Genomic DNA, 23,462 nt, shown 5'->3' with positions numbered 1-23,462 from the left:
ATGAATGTAATAAATACGTAAACAAATATTGTTAATGTTAAACAGTCCACAAGCATAAGAGTCAGGATCTTCAGATTTGTCCACATGCGTCTCGATTCAAAGTTTTACCCTTCTCACCTGTAGTCTTGGGTTTCTTGGCCTCTCCTGTCCTATTCTCAGTCTTATCGTTCTTGTTTGCTGTGAGGAAGAAAACAAATGCTTTAAATTTATACTGACCCAACAAACACAATGGTCTGTGTCTGAATCATGAATTGCTAACAAGTCAAGGCTTAAGTTGTTTTCTAGACTTTACTGTCTTTGAAGCTGTCCTATCTTATAGGGTACCAACTTTTATTCCGTTCATTAACAAAATAAATTGTGAAAGACCCTCGATGTTGTGTCACTGTTGTTTTTTAATTGCAGTTTTCCATTACAGTAAATATATTCTGAATATTTGTTACACTTCAGCAGTAAATAAAAAAAAAATGAGAGTTAAAATCTATTTTAGATTTTTTTATTACATTTGATTTGTGGAGCACCCAACTAACTCACTGATGTCTTCTGAAGCAGCAAATACAGTTTTTAAAAGTCCTAATAAAACACTGTTTTTACAAATGAAATTAGTAATGTAACTGATGCTTTTCAAACAGTCATTCATTTGCCAAATGTTGTTCCACTAAAGTGAGCCTGATCGTATACATATATATAACTTTATCTACTAATATTGCAATTTGCCGCAGATCCTTCCTGCTGCAGCAGATAAGGATGCTATTTGTGGTGGCCTGATGGAAATTAATTAATGCTGCTTTAGATTCCTGAGGAAGTAGAGTGCTCTCCAGGTTATCTATCTAGGATGTTTGGATCTGTGAATCCACCTTTTTTTCTTCCCCCTTCCTAGAAATGCAGAGAGAAAAATAGCATTTATTTTTCTAAACATTTTGTTGCATAAAATCCAAATAGTTGACATGACCTTTTTTCTCCAAATCTGAGTTGTGAATGAAAAACTCAAGGTGCTAAAGTAAAAAAAAGCACAAGTTTTTGAAGCAGTTTGAGCTTCGTGGTGCGTAGTGGAGAAGATCAATGCACATCTTGTCATTTTCTTTGTTATGTTTAGGTTCCATAAAGAATGTTGATGAGCTGTCATCGCTGTATCATCTGCTGATCTGTTTGGCTGCAGTGCAAAGTAGAGTTGATCATAACAGCTTTTATGTGGGAGAGAAGCAGAGAAGCAGCTCCTCCATCCCATAATGTTTTTAAAAAGGTGAAATGAGCTGTTTAGTGTGCAAAGCTTTCATTATGTAATGTAAGCAAAATGTAAGCAATGGTGTCACAGTAGTGAGGAAAAAATCTGACTGCATACAAAAGATTACAATAAATTGAGGTCTTGGGGCAAATTCACAGCTTCCCTTCAGGTGAGTTGGTGTTTATGATGTTCAGATAATGAAATGACTGTGGCGCCCTCAAAAGAATAAAAAAAAATTGCCAAACGTGGTGACAAAAGTGAGGATGTGACTCAACTTTCAAGCTACTGTCATGTATTCCAGGCTTTTTTACTGTGTACATTTGATTTATCGATTTATCCATTTTTGCCTTAGATTCCATAGTTGCTAAGATTAATCCATCATTATTTACCCAAATGTTTATTAAACTCTATTTAGATTCTCTTGATTCATTTTGGTCGTAATGACCTTTATCTTGTTAGTGGAGGTAAAAAAAAATGAAATTACAATACTTTATTTATGTCTTTGTTCCAATTTTGATGAATTGATTAATTATAGTTTATGTACATCAAAGTAATAGTAAAGGCAAATATGGCTTCTTCTGTTAATATAGAATGCTACTATAACAGCCTTTTTGAGTAAGCCGTCATTCTTTGATCTTCAAAGTACTGCCTTAAACCAAATATAATATGAAAACATGTTCTTTTTGAAGTTCAATATAAAAATTTGTAAATTCAGTTTAGATATATATATATATATATAGAGAGAGAGAGAGAGAGAGAGAGAGAGAGAGAGAGAGAGAGAGAGAGAGAGAGAGCAACAAAAAGGCTTAGCAATGGTAATGTGGTTTCTTCCAGTGAAACAAACCACACATTGGAGAAAGGTGTTGACACCAGCGATTTTCTAATGAAAATATCAACATCAACATTTTTTTTCTATGATCTAATTACACCTTATTTATTAGAATTCCATTTTTTAAATTTAAAAGTAGGAGGTACCTGAATTAAGCCATCATCTTCCTGTACATCATAAGTGAAGAAATATTTTTTTATTTTCTAATATGTTTTTATTTTGATCTTCTTAAGAAAAACTCTCTTGCTTTAATATGGTTCTTATTTACCTGTTTCTGAGTGAAAAAAAGCGGTGAATCAGAGGGCAGAAATGTCGTTTCAGGGGAGAAACACACAGAAGTTTCTTTAGAGTAAAAATGAAAAAGGTTTGTGATGCTAAAATTTTGCATCCGTGTCCAAACTAACAGACTCATCATAAACACAATGTTTTAGTGTAGGCACAAACCTGCATTTTTGTTCGTCACAGAGGAGCCATTCTTATTGGCTGCTGTTCGAGTTGTGGGCGTGGTCTTTGGCACAGATGGACGCTTTTCAGGTCCACCGTTTTCTGGAGTCTTCAAACAGAATAGGATATTCACATTTTTAAAGCATACCTTGTATATATTTTTGAAATATGGCTTTGTGCACCATCATCAGCTTTTCTACCACAAAAAAACAAAAAACAAAAACGTGCAATCATGACCCAAGCAAAGAAGACAAAAGAACCAAAAAGAGCAAAGAAGCTCAAGACTAATTCATGAAAAGCAGGGAGTAAAGGAGTTTTGGCAGTTTAATATGTTGAGATGAAAAATTAGATTTGAGACCAGATCTGAAGTCAGTCAGACAGGAGCATGTAGACTCTTAATGTTGGATTAGGCTGAAGGTTTGTGTGAGGAAAAAAATAAACACATTCAATCATTTGTTTAGTAAAAATTCAAGTCTTTTCAGCTTCTCACTGAGGTGTCTCTGACACAACCTAAAGGATCCTGAAGTGAACTGGAACATTCCTGATGATCTCTGATGTTAAAGTTCTTATCAGCATGTATGCAGTTATAAGGAAAGACTATAAACTGTCCAAGTCTCACCTATTAGACTGTACAGGCTCGGCCCATTCAGCGTGAAGATGGACTCACCTTGGCAGCCTTGTTGGAACCAGACGCTCCAGGCGGCTGCTTTGCTGCGGTGGGTGTGGTTGCTTTGGCGGCAGGAGTTTTTTTATTGGTTGTTGTGGGGGAGGGGCGTTTGGTAGAACCCACATCAGGCTGATGTGAAGCCCAAAATGAAGCCACAAAAAATAATGTAGAAGAGTTAAAAAAAAAAAAAAAAGGAAAAGACAGAAGGTAGATGAAAGAAAAGAGGAGAAAAGCAATAAAATCAGAGATGCAGCAGCATGGCACGGCAGCAAGAAAACCAGCAGGTAATTCATGTTTTTAAATGAAGAGGTCCACTGAAGAGCGTGAGAGGAGTAAATTATGAGAGAATGAACTAAAATAAGCATAAATCCACAGGCATCGTATGATAAGAAAAGCACGTTCCAACAAAATGCAAAAACGTCCTCAAGTCGCATCTCAGGAAATATTCGTCAACAGAGATGCAAACTTCTGCAAAAAAAGACAGCGCTGCGAGCTTGGGAAAGAAGTCAAGTGAGGACACGCTGTCTGGAAGCAGTGAATTTCCCATCCACACTGCAGAATGGCTGCAGAGTGTCTGAGCGAGCTGCACTCACCTTGCTCTTGTTGTCCAGGTTCAGCAGAGTCTTGCCGCCATTTCCTGTGGGAGACTTGGCCGGGACCTTCCCTCCCTTCTCATCTTTCTTTTCAGCAGGTTTTTTCTCATCCTCCTTCTTTTCATCCTTGTTGGTCTTCTCCGGCTTGTCCACCTTCTCCGCCTTTTCGCTGACCCTATCGTGCTTCTCCAGCTTCTCCTCGGTTTTCAGGATCTGGTCAGACTTCTGGTTTTTGTCATTGCTGATGTCTTTCTTCTGCTGCTCCTCTTTCTTGTCCAAGTTGTCAACCTTGGCTGTCTTATTGGAGACGTCCATCTTCTCCTGCTTCTCCTTGTTTTCGGATTTGACTGTGGGATCAAAGATTAATGTTTGTCAGTGCCCACTGCCCAACAGTCATTAGTGGACAATGGAAGTTTTTAAAAATAGCAGAAAATCGATATTTAGTTCTTATCGGTGATCTCAACATACAAATATCGACTGGATATGGACATCTGTATCTGAAAAAACATTGCCACAAAGAGATCTACTGTATGCGAGGTAAAACCTCATAATAAAAAGACCACTGGGAACGCTTTTTAAATAAATCTAAAGATAATCGGAATGGGACTAACGGGCAAATGCTACGCTCTTATCGATATGTGGCTCCATCTACCTGTTTAGATTGCATATGTTGTATTGTGGTCTTAAGTCACTGAAACTTTAATGAATAAAAAAAACAATAATCGTAAACTAACGTATTTTTATACACTCTAAATTTTTTGCATTGATGAAATGATTGAAAGCATTGAAAGCAGTTCTCTTTGGAAAAACAAGTTGAGAAGAAAAGTTTTTCTTGGTGGTTTTTTTTTTATATATTAGCGAAACCTTTAATGTTCTTAATCACTATCTGTTTGTCATCCATTGCTGGGCCCCCGCTCAATTCTAAGCACATTGTGTACACAGTTGTTGTCAGTAAAAATTCACTCACAAACAGGAAGTCAGATCAAACCTTTTTCCATTCACATCTCTGATTCTGTTATTTATAGGCTTGAACATCCAAGTGGAAGATTCTATGTAGGTCGTGGCAGCAGATGATTCAGGGTCTGGTCGGTAAACAGGGCGACCCATTTCAATTCATTGCACTGTCTTACATAAGGGCTCACAATGGTGACGTTGTCCTGAAAATCCATGTAAGTGGGGTTCAGATCTATCCTGACAGAACAGATCCACGCACTCTTTCACGAGCAGAAACAGTTTAAGTTTTATAATTTTTTTTTGTTTTGTTCTTTTACACACTTTAAAAAAAAAAAGTCTGTCAAATCTTCAATTAACAAATTAATAAATAAAAATGAGTCAAGTGACATATTTTAATTAGATGGCAAGATCCTCAAAAATCTATTGTTTATCTAAAACCGATATCAAAAACAAAAAGAAAAGGTCACTGTGGGAAACTTTTTAGAGCTACCAGATATGGCAGAATTTCCAATTACGGTTAGGAAGTCAAACCCACCCCCTGTTGTTAGGGCTCCATTCTTAAGGGCAATTTTCAATCTCTAATCAACATTTCTTATTTAGAATTTGGGTGGAAACTATACAAAGAGGTTCCAGCCAAATGGCAACTCCTTGATTTCATAATTGAAGCACGTTAAAAAACAAAATGACCATGCTGTTCACCAAGTGGTTATATAAGCAAGTCTGGTCACTATGTAATACGACCCAATTTTACAACAGAAAAAAAGATAATTAGTTCTGTTAAAAGAAAAATTTCCCCACATTTGTCTTGAATCTATTATTCATGCAAACCTCACTGTTTCAGTGATCATTAAATTATAATTTTATTTATTAACAAAAAAAGTTTTTTTTTTTTAAATGGTGCTATGAATCTATCCTGGATGCACAAAAGTCTCCACAGATATGTTTAACTTAAGAACACAATTTAATCAATCGATGTATATCTAAATCTAAGGTATAAAACAAAGAATTTGTCTTTGACTTCAATAACCTTCCGTGGTCAAGACCATGTAGCTAAAAAATGGTTTTAAACCGCCCTACTCCAAACAATAGACAAAGCCATATCCCAACACACTTTCATACAGTTGTTACTCCAGATGGGATTTGGACCAGGATGTCCTTGCTATCTATAGCTCTAAACTTCAAAAACTTCACAAAAAAACATTTGAGGACATTTCTGAGCAAGACCACATTAACTACAGACCTCTTGAAGTATGTCTACACCAGGGAGGTTTTCATGTATAGTCCCGACCTATAGAAACGTGAAGAGTTCTGAAAGGATAAATATGACTGGTATGACCACATTTTGCCACACATTTTAATGTGTTTGCAAGAAAACTCTACTTCTTCATCTTCAATCAAGACCAGTGAATACAGAGAGTCTGTTAACACATTATTTAGAAGCCTATGACATTTGTATAAAAGATGATAAAAAAAATTTAAAAAAACCTGAAAAAGAAATGCTATGAAGACCGAACCCACAGATGACTTTAGGATACATATCTGCATGTTCAGTTCAAACTGGGTTGTTTTTGAGGTGGGGATTTATCAAATAGTATGAGGGATTTGACCTCTAATGCAATGCATTTTCCATTAAGAAACGTGTCAATAAAGTATTTTTCCAGGCATGAGTTCAGCCGTGTGTCAAGGGTTGTTGTGTGACCTTCATCCTTCTCAGAGATCACTTGGTTGACAGTATTTGTGTTGTTGTCAACCGACTCAGAAAGGGTAAGGACAGAGAGTTTGGTGACTGAAGACACAGAGGAGCAATGGCTGATGCTCAAAAGGCCCTATGAGGTTGATGGAGGGGGACGGATGGCTGGGGGTGACAGTTTGAGATGTGGTTCAAAGGGCCTCAAAGACACAGCTTACATAAACTAGAAGCTAAGCTGTTGTGTTCCCTCATCTCTGTTTGCAACAGGCTACGTGATGTATCCTTGTTGTTTGTTTAGCAAGGGGCTGCCAATTTGCTCTGATTTTGTTTCCTCCAGCAGAGGAGGGGGTTCATTAGAAAAAAAAAAAAAGCTATTTGTTTTTCCCATTTGGAGCCATCTCTGCCAACTAACTCAGTCTGGAGAACAAATCAAACAGGCAGGCATCATTTTCACATGGGCGGCTTCCCGGTCGAGAGGAGAAGAGAGAAGGTGGCGGCATGTTGAGTCGGCAAAGTCACTGTCATTAGGACTTTGGGTTCTCCCCTACATCTGCATTTTTGTTGGTTTAACAATCAGGAAGTTACGAACGTCCTAAAAATATTACCCCCCCCCTTCAGCTAATTACCTTCTCCTCATCAATCTTTATAATTTTGGAAACAAATCCATCAAATAAAGAGAGGGTTATGAAGTTAAGCTGTGAATCTACATTTCTTTACTAAATGAGTTTAATGTAGGGTAGCCATTTATACTGTCATCTAAAGAAAGCAACCACAGATGTGACAATCTCGCTGGTCCTCAAGGGAACTGTAATTTCCCAGCCTTTAGAAGCCATCAGATTATTTGTAAAAATAAAAACAATTCTCCAAATCACAAAAAAAAAAACGCTGCGTTCTAACGCATTCCTACCGCCACCAGTACATGTATGTGCTTCTATTCAGAAATATGAATGAATGAACGAATGAACGAACTTTATTAATCCCAACAACGGGAAAATCAGTTCCATTACATCTCAAAGAAGAAAGTCAGACAACAACAACACAAAATACACACATATTTCGAGAAGTTACTGAGGTCAATGCAGCCACGCGCCTTAGATGACCTGCGCAGGCGCACCTTTGTATGAGTCAAAATAAGTGACCAGAGATTTGAAACTACTTTTTTTGAAACTACATTTCCTTAAAGAACCATGCCGATCATCTTTTGATCTATTTTCAAAGCTTTTCCAGTGTTTTTTTTAATTACAAGTCTGCCATTTTTAGCCAAATAAAAAAAAAAAAACTGTCATTTTCAAGGACATAGTTTCTGCAGAGCGACAGTAGTATATTAGAAATTGGCACCAAGCAACCCAGCCCCCGTTCCCCTCCCCATTGTGGAGCAGAGCAGGGAGCTCGTGGCCTTTCCACCGTATTTATTTACATCCCAAATATGCTATTTGTCCAAGGGCGTTTTGTCTTCCGATTCACAACCTTTTAAGCTTGTTTTATTTATATAAATCCTTCATCAGAAAAATGCCACAAGAATAGGTTATAACACCGAAAATTGAGTGGGTCTTTAAATTACACAAATATTTATTCTGATTCCTGGATTTTAGCACTTATGGCAGTAGAATAAATATAGAAGTCACAGCATGCACTTTTGAAGTGAAGGATTTTTTTTTACTTTTAACATTTTGTTATTGCTTAATTAAAGCTAGTTTTAATTTTACACGACTGCAGCCTGCAATATCAGCATTATGACTCATCCAACATGAAGCTGCAGGCTGAGAACACAGAGAATCCGTCTAATACCATGCTGTAATGCACAGCTGCTGGCATCCAGCTGCAGAGTCTGTCCATGACGGGAATAGAATCAGACAGTTAACCTCCACAAAACTGAGAAAATGATTTATGTACCCACAAACGGAAGGTGGTGAAAAGATAAATATATATTTTTTTGGAGTTGCCCTAGATACACAAAGATCTGGATTTTCCTTCTTTCAGTCTCATTTAAAAGTACCAACATGTTTTCTGAGCCCTAAAGATCTGACACGACAGCTCTCAAACTTGAACTTGGTGGTAAGCTCCTTTAGTGAAGGGATTTCTTTATGGATTAAAACCTCCAGGGTTTTATGAGGTCAATTTCCATTCTGCTATGATACCAAACATACCGTGAGGCACAACATAAAGGCTTCAGACAGCTCACAGGAGTGAAAGGAACTTCATGTACGCAAACACTGCCAGTAAACTGAATCCTGTGATTTAGAGTGATTTGTATCTTTATTTTCATTTATTTAACACAGCAGCTTCCACAGCCAATAAATAAGTGCAAAATAATCGACCAGGAGGGAAATATTTGCTTATACTTATGATATTTTAAAAGTTGTAAAAGGGGATTTCTTGTAATATTTTCCTCTTGGAAAGATGACAGTGAGTCTCAACCACACCTGTTGACCTCCTTGTTGCTGGCATGTGTCTGCTGCAGGTCACCTTCGCTCTCATCTAACAACACAATCACCCGCTAACAGCAGATGAGCCACCAGCTAATGCCAGAATTTTTTTTCAAAAAGAAGCTTAGGGGACCCCGATTAATCAACCGATTGTGTATTCTATCAAGATCCTTTTCCCCTTGTCTCAATGTCATCTGCTGCTTGGCATTAATGTGGGTTCCCGTGTGTGTAAGTTGTGTAACCTGCTTCGATGTTGAAAAAAAAAAAACATCTTAGGATGCAGACAGGCTGTCGACTGTGTGCATGTTTGTGTAGGCGTGTGCTTTTTGAATCTGTACGATTCACGTCATGCACACACAAACAAGTTGCTGGAAATAGCTGCTCTAAATTTGAATGAGTACAGTCAAAGGCAATGTCTAAATAATTTTGCAGCTTCTTTGTTGACTCCAGGTTGAGCTAGAGACAGATGGATGATGGATGGATGGTGGATGGATGAAGAGGCGCTCAAGGTTTTAACATTCCTTCTTTTAGGAGCGGTACAGAGGTGATTATCGTAAAACTTTCTCCAAAACAACCATGCCTTCTTTGTTCTTTCGATTTAAACAAAAGAAAAGCAGCGCCGTAGGAAGTATGTTGATTAAAGCTGATTTCTGAAGAAATTATGAAAGAATAAATAATCCCAAATGAAATAATTGAGATTTACCAAATTATTTATTAAACAAAAAAAGATGTTAAGCGCATACAAGCCTGAGTAACATCTGTCTTTACAACAAATGGACAACTGGGGGGAGCAAACCATTTTTACCCGTTTCAGTATCTGCACATATTTACATATTTCCTTTAGGGTAAGAAACTCGAAGTAAGGATGCTTGAACAGTTTTTATTTAAAATAATTATTGCAGTGAGCTGAGACCAAGTTCAAATAAAAGAAAAACAAAATGTTTATTTACTATATTACGTTAACTACAGCTGTTGCTTTTATGTGGCTTAAACAAACTCCTTTATCTAAATTCAAAGATTAGGGCTGAAGGTTTAATAGAGTTTTTGCTCTTACTTTGAAAATGCAAAACTTCTGAAACTGCTCGACTATAATAAAACAATGTGAAACAGAAAGTCGTAGATCCAGATGATTCGATAGATTTGATAGGACAGTTGCCTTACCCGTTAGGGTCATTTTGTTATCCTGGGTGCAATTAGCTGATCCAACTGGCGCTGGAACAGGAAGCAAAACATTGGTTTCGCAGCTCCCGTGATGCCTCTTAGGGGGTGGCGAAGACGGCAATACCTTTGGTGTCATAAATGGGGACGATAGCATTGTTGACATTGCAGCCCCAGCTTCTGTGCCGTCCGTGACCGTAAGCGAGCGTCGAACGGCGACATGTGGGTACGCCACCCTTGGTTGGCAGGCTGATCCCATCTGGGCAAAAGTCTGCGTGCTGGGCACCGGCTCTTGTGAGACTCCCATGCTGATGGGATACGTTTCGGTCAGTACCATGGGTACAGACAGATGTGAACAGTCAGACATGGCTCGTCTCACTGCAGTCCTCTGAGGAAGTTCACCACTACCAGCTGTTTTAATGCCTCTGTTCAACACAACAGTGGATCCTGCTCTCCAATCCGGAGAGGGATTAAAATCCTGTGACATCTTCTGACTGGGAAATCCAGTCTCCTTTGTGGGATTGCTCAGTACAGTGCCCAATCCTGTTCCTTTTTTTCCTGTATGGCTTAAGTTTCTGCTCCCCAGCCCATTTGCTTCTACTCCATCAACAAAAGAACCCAGCGGAGCTTTGCCAGCGGAGGCTGAAGCTGGGTCTGCTGAGGATCCAGGAGCTCCACCTGCTTTACTGTCCGTAGGCTCAGATGCAGGAGTTGCTTCCACACCTTGCTTCCCAAAAGATGGCTTCAAAATTTGGTTTTCAGGTTTACTTGTTGTCAAAGTTTCTGTGAGGTTTCCTGCTAAGTTTCTTGATGTTCTCTTCTCCTCATCTTCTCTGTTCTTTTGTGTCGAAGTGGCATTTGTGGATGCTTCCCCATGTTCCAACTCTGATCTGAGTGATGGGAGAAGGTCTTGGCCATGTGAAACCCTTTGGGATTCAGGAGTCTCAGTTCCGTTGTTTGTCTTTTTTTGCTCCAGATTATTTTGCCCAAAGCTGGGGCTGCACGCCTGTTTAAGGTCAAGCGATGATGTCGTAAATAGCTTCCCAGGTGAGTAAAAGGGTGAAGGTAATGAAGAAGATGGGGAAGAGTGAGATGAAATGGGGCTGCTGGGGCTCTGTCCTGCACTGCCTAATGTCCCCTCCACTCTGTGCCAGTCCTCATTTGGCTTGAGTCCTCTAGACCTCTCATCCTCCGTCTTTAGCACTGACATTCCGAAGCTCTGGCTTGCTGGCTCTCCAGCCATCATCCCAGATGTCCCCTCTGTCCTAGCTCGTCCTAATTTTGCTTCATCTTCCATCAAAGTTATTCTTGACCCTGGCAGAGTAGCAGCAGCCGCCCCCACTGTTACCATCTGGCCTTGGCAATGCCAGTCACTGTTCTGGGCAGATGCTGGACTGGAGGCTAACTTTGAAGATGAGGTGGACAGGACCGTGGGGATGCTGGCCCCAGAGAGAGCAATGGGAGGCTTGTGTTGCTGCTGTTGATGCCCATTAGAAGGTTGTCCATACCCGCTGCTTCCACTAATGATGCCAGGCTGCTGCCATGGTGAGCCTGAAAGAAATGACATTCTCGCACAGAGTTGCGCTGATCTTGCTTGGTCTCCTGAAAAGCTCTTCTGTGTACTACTGTTCTGCCTTTTTCTCTTGACTCTGGGTCCAGTTAGTTGTATATCCGGGATGCAGAAATGACCTTAATATCCAAAGTCTTTTGAGCTTGAAAAGTAGAAGAAGCAGAGATTTCTTTCCTTTTTTTTTTTAAAGTGATGGCTTGAAGACTGTGAAAGTACAGTGATGGAAATTGCATGTGTGCTTACAAGCGAGGAGAAAGAAGTGCATGTGAGTGAGAGTGTGCGTGAGTGTCTGTTGGTCTAAGCCTTTCTCTGAGCACTGCACGGATCAGCTGTGGGGTAAATTGCACCTTTCTCCGTCTCTCTCCCTCTCTCTTTGACATCACAGTCACATGACGGCACCAAATATTCCCTCATTCGCTGGAGCACCATTTCAGTATCCAGACCCCGGTGACAAACACACACGCAGGCAACTGCACAGAAACACACGCACAACTGTGGCAAAAATACATGCACATCCACACATTGACAGATTAGAGGTTGTCACAGCTGCCAAATATCAGCCACTGTTCAAATGTTGATACATGGTGGGAGACATTGCAAGGGAATAGCGAGACAGAACTAGACACTCCCCTTCTGACATCCACCATCATTTATGTGGGAAACTGTTTTGGGCAGACATGCAGGGGCTGTAATTTCTCTTCTTTAAATCAGAAATAGCATCTAACTGAATTTTAAGATGAAAACATTTGACCTTTTCCAAAGCAACTTGTATTTTGGAAGAAATTAAGGACATTGTTCTGACTGGAACATTATGTACACAGGAGCTTTTCATCAATACTTCCTAACTCGTTAGCATTTCAGTGAAAGTCTAGGGTTTTGGAATGAATAAAAACAAAACATTTAAATTTTTGGAGTAATGCTTTGACCTTGGGTTGCCCAAGATGACAATCCTTTATATAACATATAATACTAACCCATTGACTGTAAATGGGTGCGCGACACGGATGCAAACATGTGGCCAGATGGCATCAGTAAGCAGTGATTGGTCCGAGTCAGTGCCAGTCATCGTTTCTATGGGAACCACTCTCATCAATCAGGAGTGAGCTTGTTGAGGGTCCACACACCTACCACTTGAAAGTAGACACTGTCAATCAAACGTTTTGACGACGTTCGACTTGAGAGCACATACTTTGATTGAGTCACCTGGTTGGCCAGTTTATAACTTGAATAACTTGTAATAAAGATAAAAAAATCATGAATAACGAAGAAGAACGTGGCTGTGACTTATCAGCCTCAAACCATCTAAGTTTGAGGGAGATAAGTGCACAAATTAGAGGCCTAAAATCTTATTTAACTTACAAATGGACTACATTCAAAGAAGACTTTCGATCAGAGCTGAAAGAGGAGTTGACACAGTTCAAGCTGCAGCTAGAACAGCAGTTAGCTAACACGTAGCTAATGCTAGAGGAGCATGGCCAAAAACTAAAAGAGGCAGAAGCGCGGCTTGATGAAATGGAATCCTGGTCTGCGGTGGCAAATGAAGCGTTTCAACACATGATGAAGGAACAACAGACACTACAAGAAAAACTCAATGACATGGAGTCAAGATCCAGGAGAACCAACATGAGAATTTATGGGGTGCCAGAAGGATCGGAGGGGGGTTCAGTGATTCAGTTCGAGGAAAAGCTGATAATAAGTGAATGACTGATTCAGGAGGGAACAGATTTGCAAATCCAGCGAGCACATCGCCCCTAACCCAGGCCCCGGAGTGCCACTGAGATCCATAATCGTCCACTTCCTGCAGTACAAGGTGAAAGAAACGATCCTCAGGAACGCATGGAGGAAGAAAATCCAGCTGGGAGACAAGATCTTTTTGTTCGACCATGATTATAGATCGGAGGTGGTCCAGAAACGCAAGGAGTACAAAGAAGTTAAAGCTGCGCTGAAAAAAAAGAGGAATCCTCTTTCAGACGCCTTTTACACGTATGCGCGTTCACTGGGAGAACGGAGTGCAGACGTATTACAGCGCGGAGGAGGTTGAGAATGATCTGCTTCAGAGAGGGCTGCTGGACCAGCCAGAGGTGGACCAAACCGTGGAACAGAACCCCCTAATGCAACAGCAACTCCAGCAGACGTCACCATGGCAACGCGTCCCACAGCGTCGCCAGAGAGATGCAGCACTACAAGCGTGGGGGCACTTACACGAATTTCAGCGCAAACCTAAACTATGAAGATGATAACAGATTAAAAAAGAAAGAAAGATGGTGTAAAGCATTAACCACTTCCGGTCGTAAGTAGTGCTGACTCTTTCTCAATGCTATAAACAATTAGCACCCATCTTTAAGTAGCAATGCCTGTTTTATTAGGAAATTGCCTTTTGGAAACTTGCCTTAGGTAGAATTGTTGGTACCTGATGGGAAGCACCACTGATTCTGGATGGGGGCCCATTTCTCTCTCAGAGAGGCTCTCCCCCAAACCTGACAAGGGGTTTAAGACAGGGGACTTAAAATATCCACCCTTGGGAGTCGATTTAATTTGTTTTTTTTCTTCACTTTTTCTTTTGATGTTCCTAAGTGGGATTCAATCAAACTTGTTTTTGTTTTTTGTTCAGAGTTTAATTTATTGTTTGTTTAGGATGACTAACCACCAACTAGTAAAGAATCTTGCTCAAACTCCATGTATGGCCAAATGTTAAAAGTAATGTCCCTCAATGTTAATGGCCAGGGAATCCTGTTAAAAGAGCAAGAGTTATGAATAAGCTGAAAAAAGACAATGTTCATGTTATTTTACTACATTACATCTAAATACCAAAGAGCATGAGAAACTTGACAAAATTTGGTTCTAGGAATATCTTCTATAGCTCATTCACACAAAGCCATAGAAGGGGAGTTGCTATTCTTTTATCTAAATCTATTCAATTTGAAAAACATTCAGAAGTGAATGATAAAGAAGGACGATACGTTATTGTTAGAAATTGGAATTGTTAGTATTGGAAATTATACTGTGACTTTGGCCAATGTTTATGTACCTCCTGAAAGTGATATGGGTTTCTATAAATCAATATTTGACATAATAACAAAAGAGGCTGAAGGAATTTGTATATGTGGTGGGGATTTCAATGCAATTCTTGACTTAAAACTCGACACAACAAGTATAAACAGAAGCAATAGAAAAGTAACTAAAATGCTTAATACCACGCTTGGGGAGATTGGGATGGTAGGTGTTTGGAGAGGGCTTCACCTGACAGATAGAGACTACACATACTACTTAGCACCTCACTCTGTACATTCCAGAATAGATTATTTTTTTATTGGGAAAGAAAATTATTACAGAGTGGATGATTGCAAAATTGGAATATCGGATGTGTCAGACCACGGCGCAATTTATTTAGCTCTAAATCTTGAAAGCAAATTGAAAAGCACAGCCTGGAGACTAAATGTGGGACTTCTTAATAATCAGCCAATAGTTGATCAAGTCAAACCAGAAATAAAGACATTTAAGGATGAAAATGATAATGGCCTCGTAAACCCATCAATATTGTGGGATTCATTGAAAGCAGCGATGAGAGGGAACCTGATTGCCAAGGCAACATATCTAAAGAAGAACAGATTGGACACATACAATGATTATTGCATGATTTTAAAGTCCAAGAAAACAAATTTCAATTAAATAAAAGTAATGAATCACAAAAGGAAATCAAGAAACTGAAACTACAAATTACAAAACATTTAGACCATGACATTGAAAAGAAAGCCCGATACATGAAGCAGATACATTATGAACTTGGCCCAAAATACACTAGATTTTAAGCTAGAAAGTTACGCAAGCAGCAAGTGGATTCTGTAATCCCAAATGTCTAAGACCCACTCTAGTTACGAAATTCATTCAGACCCACAAAAAATAGAAAACACCTTTTACTGTTATTATAGCAATTTGTACTCACAAGAAGGCACCACTGACAGGGTAGCAATTGAAAGTTTTTTTTAGACAAATTAGATCTACCTTGTATAGGAGAAATTCAAAATAAAATAATAAAAAGAAGTTGAAAAGGCCATAGATAGATTTAAAACCAATAAAGCTCAAGGCAGTAATGGATTTCCTATAGTGTGGTATAGAAAATTTAAACTGGAATTAACGCCACTTCTACTAAGACCCCGGTATTATATCCACAAAGAAGGTAGGACCCCACCTTCATGGAAAGACGAAATAATAACTTTAATCCCCAAGGAAAATAAAGATAGAGAGAACTGCGCTAATTATAGACCAATATCAATGCTAAACGTGGATTACAAAATCTATACATGTATTTTAACTTAAAGATTTGAAGCATTTATTGCTGATTTAATCGATGAAGACCAAACTGGTTTTGTGAGAGGCAGACAAACCCAGGATAACATTAGAAAAAGCCTGTATGTAATTCACACCGTAACTGAAAACAAACTAAAAGCAGCTCTAATCAGCCTAGATGCCGAGAAGTTTTTTGATAGGGTGAATTGGGATTTCCTTTACCAAACCTTTGAGAAATTTGGATTCTCACAGAACTCAATTAAATGTATAAAAGCCATCTATGACATGCCTATAGCAAGAATAAAAATAAACGGCTCCCTCACAGACCGATTCGAGTTAAAAAGAGGAACGAGACAGGGTTGTGGCATCAGTCCGACTCTGTTTGCTCTCTACATTGAGCCACTGGCCCAGGCCATCCGGCAGTGCGAGGAACTAAAAGGAATCAAAATTGACTGCAGGGAACAAAAAATTGGATTATTTGCAGATGACGCGTTGCTTTTTTTAAAAGACATAAACACTTCCATGCCTAATACAAAGACACTCCTGAAAGAATTTAACTCCCTTGCTGGATACAAATTAAATATTTCTAAAACCCAAATCCTGCTTTTCAATCACTTCCCATAAAAAGGAAACTGCATCTAGCTACAATATTAAGTGGGACATTAAAAGAATTAAGTACCTTGGAGTCTTTTTACCTAAAAATCTGTCACTCGTAGACTAAGAAAACTGTAATACAATTATCTTAAACATTAATCTGGATATAAAGAGGTCGTCAACTTACCCTTTCGATTTAACATATAGGATAATTGTTACCAAGGCTACTCTTCCTATTCCAGTCACTTCTACCCAAGCAGTTCATAGAATGGGACCGGACGATATCCAGATTTATATGGGAAGGGGAAAAACCCAGGATTAGATATGCAACATTACAATTGCCTAAAGATAAAGGGGTAATGTCTCTCCCCAATTTGAAATGATATTTTTTTGCAGCACAGATGCGCTAAGTTTGTTGTTGGTGTGATTCTGAGTACTACTCTTGGTGGAAAGAGATTGAGCCATGTGTCAGGATACCCGATTCAGACCCTTTCAGGAGAGGAAGACTTACCAAATAACATTACCCCGTTACTAAATCCAGTAACATCTACTATGGAACTTTGGCAAAATAATCGGAGAGTACCAGCATAAAACATTCAAAATCATTTTTAAACTGTACCACAGCCTCATTTCATGTCAGAAAAACACAACTTTATATGTTAAAAAAAAAAAAGTGGGAAAAGGAAATGTCCATCACTATTTCAGAGAAAGAATGGTATTCAATATGTGCATCAACTCAGTCTTCTACCACATCACTGAAATGGAGGGAATTTAATTGGAAAAATCTCATGGGCTTCTTTATTACACCTTCAATTAAAAGCAGACAATCAGCAGATCCACAGACGTGTTGGAGACAGTGTGACACAGTAAATACAACTCATTCTCATATGTTCTGGAGCTGTTCGCAAATAGGATCATTTTGGCATTCCATCCATCATGTTTTAACAAACGCTCTGCGCTATACAATCCCCTTCACTCAGGCAGTATTACAACTGGGTAAAATTTCTGAAACAGTCATTCCTCAAGATCAGTATTTGGTGAAAATATTCCTAATTGCAAAGGAAAGCAATAACCAGAATATGGCTTAAGCCAGAACCACCAACCCTCACAGACTGGACTGAAATAGTGGAGGAGATCTACATTATGGAAAAGATTACTTTTGTTTTAAGATTGAGAGAAGGAATTTTTTAAACAAAAATGGGACAGATGGACTTTATATATAAAAACTCACTGGTCATTGTATGACCTGTTTACATTTCTAGAATGGCGGCTGTCATGTCTTATTTTTTGCCTCACTTGTTAATTTTGTTTACTTTTCTTCTCTTTGTAACCCTCTTTTGCTTGATGTCATGTACATTTTTGTTAAATCTTGTTTAAAAAAATGAAAAATAAAACTCAAGTAAAAATAAAAAAAATCATGAAAAACATTAGGATTCGCAAGACTATGTTAAAAAGGTAGCAGAGCAAGAATGGTCATTTTAACAAATATGACTAAGAGCTGCTAATTTCTCAATCGAGGTCTATGGGATTTTGTCTTCTTGAGACCAGTGGCCCTTTGAATTTGGAACATGATGGGGGGATGTTCACAAAGTCAAGTTCCCACATACAGTCAATCTGCCAAACCTACAAAAATTTAGGAAGTCAGGTTGAAATGGAAGTTTTTACCAATTTAAATATGGATTTTGACACTATATATCATCATATTCAAATGTCATAATTGCGTAAATATTTTAACAGAGGTGTAAGTTTGTTAATTGGTTTTCTGAAGGACAAACTGCAATATGTAAAATTTAAAGAACAGTCCAAGAAAGGCACATTTTGATGTGGAGCTCCACAGGGGTCTGTTTTTGGACCTACATTTTTGAATTTGTATATGAATGACGGAATATATTTTAATCAATATCGTTGGTGAGTTGCTAAAAGTTTTGCATATTAATTATGTGCTGATGAAATTTTCTTTTCAGAATTTATTTTGAACACTTTGTGCATACTTTTAAAAAGTGATTTATTTAAACCAGTTATGGTCAAATAATGGTTAATACATCCAAGGCCCTTAAAAAACAAAACACAAAAGAAACCCTATTATGTTGTGTGGTGTATGGACATTTGTTATTGAACATTTATATGAAGTCAGATTGTTTTTGGACTGTTAGGGATACAAAATAAAAATGTAAATCACACACTGCTTAGGAAAAAATTTATGATATGTATGACTGTAAAAATGCAAAAAAAAAAAAAAAAAAGTGTTCTAAGCTCAAGTTGTTTTTCTTTTTAATACAGAGATGCTCCTTGAAGCACTGTGCCATATCCATATAGGTTTTAGCACCTCGCAATTTTATTCTTGCATTACTGGCATCAAACAGTGGCCCCTCCTTCCAGAAAAAATCCAAAGGTTATGTTTCAATAATGGTGCAATAATCCCCAGCACTCTGCTCTGGATTTATTTTCCAGCTTTGCATGAAGGATTTAGACTCTTTGATGACAAACTGTTTCATCCTCTACCCTGCCTTCCCTATCTCTTCTTTTTTTTTTTTTTTACTTTGCAAAGCACAGACTCTTAGGGATTTTGTGTGGAGGCCAACTATCATTACCACACCAATTCAGGAGTTTATACGTGATCAGAGCAAACAGAAACATTTGGAGGGTTTTACACACACTTCCATTTTAATCCAACACTGTATGCAGCCAGTTTGTCATGAACACGGAGTGCTCTGAGTGAAACGCAGACTGCCTTTAAGGAGTGTAACCATGCGTAGTTCACTATTCTCTCTCTTGATGAAGAATCTTTGGTTTGCTTAAAGCAGGAAGTGACCTTTCTAAAGAACCAAAGGTCACGCTGAAAAGTTGAGTTTTTCTCCTAACATGCAACACAGACCTCACAGAGAGCAGTGATTTTTATAGTTCAGAGTTTTCTTTAAAAAACAAATGTTTGTGAGTGTATTAAGACCGGAACAACCAAGAAAATGGATAGAAGAGCATGTGAGTCTATGAATCAGGACGCTAGAGAGTCCGCTAGGAGGCAGTCCTATAGGCACTCTCTTCAGATAGGTCTCAGTCTGCTTCTTTGATCTGGATCAGAGTTCATATCAGTGTATTTACTGACATGGAAGACTAATTCTGATCTGTTTTAACTGAACCTAATAGAGTGGCTGTAAATACATCAATATTTTTCATGACTTACAACAGCCAAAAATATAACTGAATAAAATACATAGACAACTGTATGCTAGGTAGGGGACTTAGAAGACTAAACTGGGACTGATTAAAATAGAAAAAACTGATCATCTAGGCTAATCAATGCCATATTTTCAAGTGTTGGATGCACAATTTTGTTATACCAAACACAATAGGAGGAACTGTTAATACATACATAAAAAAAAATGTAAAACAACATGCAAAAAGAATAAGCAGTATTTAAAGACCCACTCCAATAATTTTTTGAGCTATTGTAACAGTGTTCCCAGTTGCCTTTTATTATGATTAGCCAAAGATCCTTTCCTAGAGTTTCGGCAAAGCAGCAGTGATTCATTAGAAATTCACCTCTGAGTTGTGGGCCAGACCGTTAGTGAGGAGTGACCACGTACCCACCTTCCCTTCCCTGTTGCTGAGAGATCTCTGTTTACATGCTGTACCGCTAGTTTACAGCCTTTCACATCCCCAACCTAACATTACCAGTGCATAAAAAAAGATGAGCAATATTAGTACATGTTTGAGGCAGGTGGCAGCTTGGAAAACATAAATGCAGACGTACACAAATCTAGACTGAATGGAGCACAGCAAGGAGCTTGTGGCCCTCATCAGTGGGTCTTTTAGGAATTATGTCTGCATTAAAAAGCAGCAGCTCATGAATGCAAACGGTTCAGCAAAGAAACTCCTTTATCACGATTACAAGTACAAATGATCATTCAGTGAGTAAGCCTGACTATCTGGTGGAGTGGTGACCACTCACTCATGAATATCTTACATACACGAGGCAGACATTTGTGAGCTCTCTGGGACATGTCTACTTTTGATAAAATAAATGATGGTTCAATTTCCATTATATTTCAATGAAGTGCCATTAGTAGCTTGCCATTCTCTAAACCTGCTTTACAAGCTTGCTGAAATCTGTCTCAACTATCTTTATGCCAAGGCAAATATTCCGATTTGACATTATTTACCTGATGAAAAAAGCTGCAAAGGTTACTTGAGCAGATTTATTGTTGGTCAATACTCAATGCAACCCAAAATGCAACAGCAAAGCTGTGCAGATGATCCCCCAAAACATCATCCCTTGAAAAACTTAGAACCGGAAGTGAGGGAAACAACTTTGCTTTACTTGCCAACAGTGACTCCCACCAAAATCCTTTTGGTGTTTTTGACAAAAAAAGGATCAGTAGCTCATTGAGTTTAAAGGATAATGAATGAATATTATTACATAATCCTTCACAGACAATTTGTCTAATGTAACCACAGGGGAACAGTGAACCAGAGGGAAAGGCACAAGGCTGTTAATACGTTTTCAAAAACTCTGACTGAAAAACTTTGAATAAACAAAAAAACAACAAAAGCTGCGCCAAACTTTGTACAGATAAGAAGGCTAGTCCATTTTCTATTAACTAGCTTCTACATGAATTCAAATCTATCTGATAAGTCCTTGAATCCAATAAGCTGATGATTCTGCTGGTATAGGATCATAGCAGTCAGATAAGGATCCAATATTTTCTGGAGTTTGAACATTTAAAGATGCGTTTTCTTAACAAACACAAGTTCTTCTAAACTCACTTTTGAAAAATTAATCCTTTAAAAAAATGTTATAAAGCACATTTTCATACATAATAAATAATTCTTTATTTATAATAAAGTCTGAACAAAAATCAAGTAATTTATCTAAGGTTTAGGTTAATGGAGTAAAATTCATGCTTTTTTAATTCTATTTTTTCCTACTTTGTAAAAATGAAGAAATACAATTTTCTCCAATGCTTAAACGACATCTGTATATGTACTGTTAACAGTTGCAACTGTAAACTATTTTAAACAAAAAAATCAAGACATAAAATTTTGCTTGGGTACTAGTCCTACTGCTTTATCAGCCAATTATTACGTCAAAACTCTCAATACATAAAAAAAAACATCTATATTTAATTTCTCTTATTTGTCCCAACCTATTGTGGAGCAGTAGTATTTTCCTCCACCTGTTTGCCCTTTACAGACAATTTCATGCATTAACTTCGTCTAACAAATGACCAGCTGGATGTTCCTTTTTGCTCTTTGCAAATACAACATTTAAATTTTTTTTAGGAAAAGTCAGGAGTCAGCACATCAAACTCATGGATCAAACATTCACTGACCCACAATCCAAACACAGCTGTGGTTCATCCCACAGAAAATCTTTCACAGGGCTGCAGTCAAAAGTGAATCAAAACAATTACAATAGTGTTTTTTTCAAACAGTACAGTTGCCAAGAAATGTTTTATATTTTAAAAAAATTAACATTTTTGGAACCTAATTGCACGTATATCTTTTAAAATGAAGCATGAAAATACTTTTTGATAGATTGTCTCGAAGTTTCATCATGGCATCTGGAATTATTGTCCTCTTATTTTGAAAGTTTTTGCCTCTTATCCAAGTAGCTCAATCAGACTGAAGAGTGGGAAACATTTCAAAAACAAAGACAAGAAGTCCATGATGAAATTTCAAGATGTCATCACCTAGGTGAATGAGAATCTTCATCAACAACAGGAAATTCCTTTTTGTTGTCTATATTTTTAAGACATTGCATCTTTTAAAGGTCCACAAAGCAAATCCTCTGCCCCTATCTAACTCCATCTATCCCCTGCATCATCCTCTTTCTCATCAATCACCTCCATTTCCAGCTTGAGTACTTCCATGAACCATCTTCTAGGACTTTTTTCCTGGTAGCTCCCACCTCAACACCCTTTTAACATAATCACTGTCCTTCCTTTTAAAAAGTCCAAATCATCTCAATCTGTTTTCCTGCATTTATCTCCAAAACATCTAACATTTCCATCTGATGTATTTATCCCTAATCCTGCCTGATCATCTCCCTCAACATCTTCATCTCTGCCTCCTATCTCTTTCTCAGAGCTGCTGTCTTTAAACCATCAACATGCCTGTTTTTACTACTTTCTTCTACACCTTTCCTCTCATTCTTGCAAACACCCTTGGTCTTTGTCACAAACCTGAAACCTTCCTCCTCCAGCTGTTTGCACACGTTTTCACTTCCCCCCCACTCTCTATGTTGATCTGGACTGATCCTAAGCCCTTAAAGACCTCCACCTTCTCCACCTCTGCTCCCTGTAACCTCACACTTCCTCTCATATACACACACAGAAATTCTGTCTTACTGCAGCTGGTCAGAGCAAATTTCCACCTCCACCAGATGTTCACTACAAATTACAATGTCATCTGCAAACATCATGACCAAATTCCTGTATAACCTCATCTGTCCGTCTGTTCATCACCACTGCAAACAAGAAGCAGCCTGAACTTCTCCATCAGTTTCAGCACATGTCATCACTGTCTTACGGCTCTCATACATGTCCTGCCCAATTCCAACAAACTTCTCTGCCACACCAGACTTCCTCAACCAACCCACAGCCCCTCTCTCTGTTCTCTGTAATAGACTTTCTCAAGATCTATAAAGATAAAAGGCAGTTCCTTCTGACCTCATCCCTTCTTCTCCAGCAGGATTATCAATGCATGACTCTTCATGACTCTTTCTTATAACTTGGTTAAATCATAATTTTAAGATGGACTGGAAAGAAATATTTCTTTTAACTTCAATGCGAATAGTACAATGTAATATTTTTCACAATGTGGAGGTAAATGCAGCTCTTTCTCTGCAAATTGGGTCAAAAACAGCTGGGAATGCAGAGCAGAGGAAAATAGACCATTTATCCACATAGCTACAGGCAGCAAACAGATGAGCAGGAATGGAGTTGTTTATGACTTGGAAAAAGATCTGAAGTCCTCTGCTTGAAGGTCATGGAGTGTACAGCATCAGCTGGAAATGAAGGAAACAGACA

The 23,462-nt window shown here is 38.4% G+C and overlaps 1 protein-coding gene across 8 annotated transcripts in view; it reads right to left on the bottom strand.

Moving 5' to 3' along the window:
• map4l (microtubule associated protein 4 like) overlaps window positions 1-23,462 on the bottom strand; it is an 85,628-nt gene that overhangs the window by 19,166 nt on the left and 43,000 nt on the right. For 4 of the 8 annotated variants that reach the window (XM_023964767.1, XM_023964766.2, XM_023964768.2 and 1 more), the window contains 4 exons: window positions 3,756-4,102; window positions 3,163-3,291; window positions 2,496-2,604; window positions 118-177 (listed from right to left, as the gene is read on the bottom strand). In XM_023964767.1, the coding sequence (XP_023820535.1) occupies window positions 118-177; window positions 2,496-2,604; window positions 3,163-3,291; window positions 3,756-4,102 (645 nt within the window). Of the gene's footprint in view, window positions 1-117; window positions 178-2,495; window positions 2,605-3,162; window positions 3,292-3,755; window positions 4,103-9,986; window positions 11,982-23,462 lie in introns of those variants that run through there. The other 4 variants (XM_020710966.3, XM_078934119.1, XM_023964769.2 and 1 more) reach the window with 2 other exon arrangements.

The sequence above is a fragment of the Oryzias latipes genome, chromosome 17 (assembly GCF_053564925.1).
Source record: "Oryzias latipes strain Hd-rR chromosome 17, Olatipes_Hd-rR_3.1".
Taxonomy (NCBI): domain Eukaryota; kingdom Metazoa; phylum Chordata; class Actinopteri; order Beloniformes; family Adrianichthyidae; genus Oryzias; species Oryzias latipes.
Note: the sequence above shows the minus strand (reverse complement) of the source record. Positions and strands in the feature narration are given on the sequence as shown.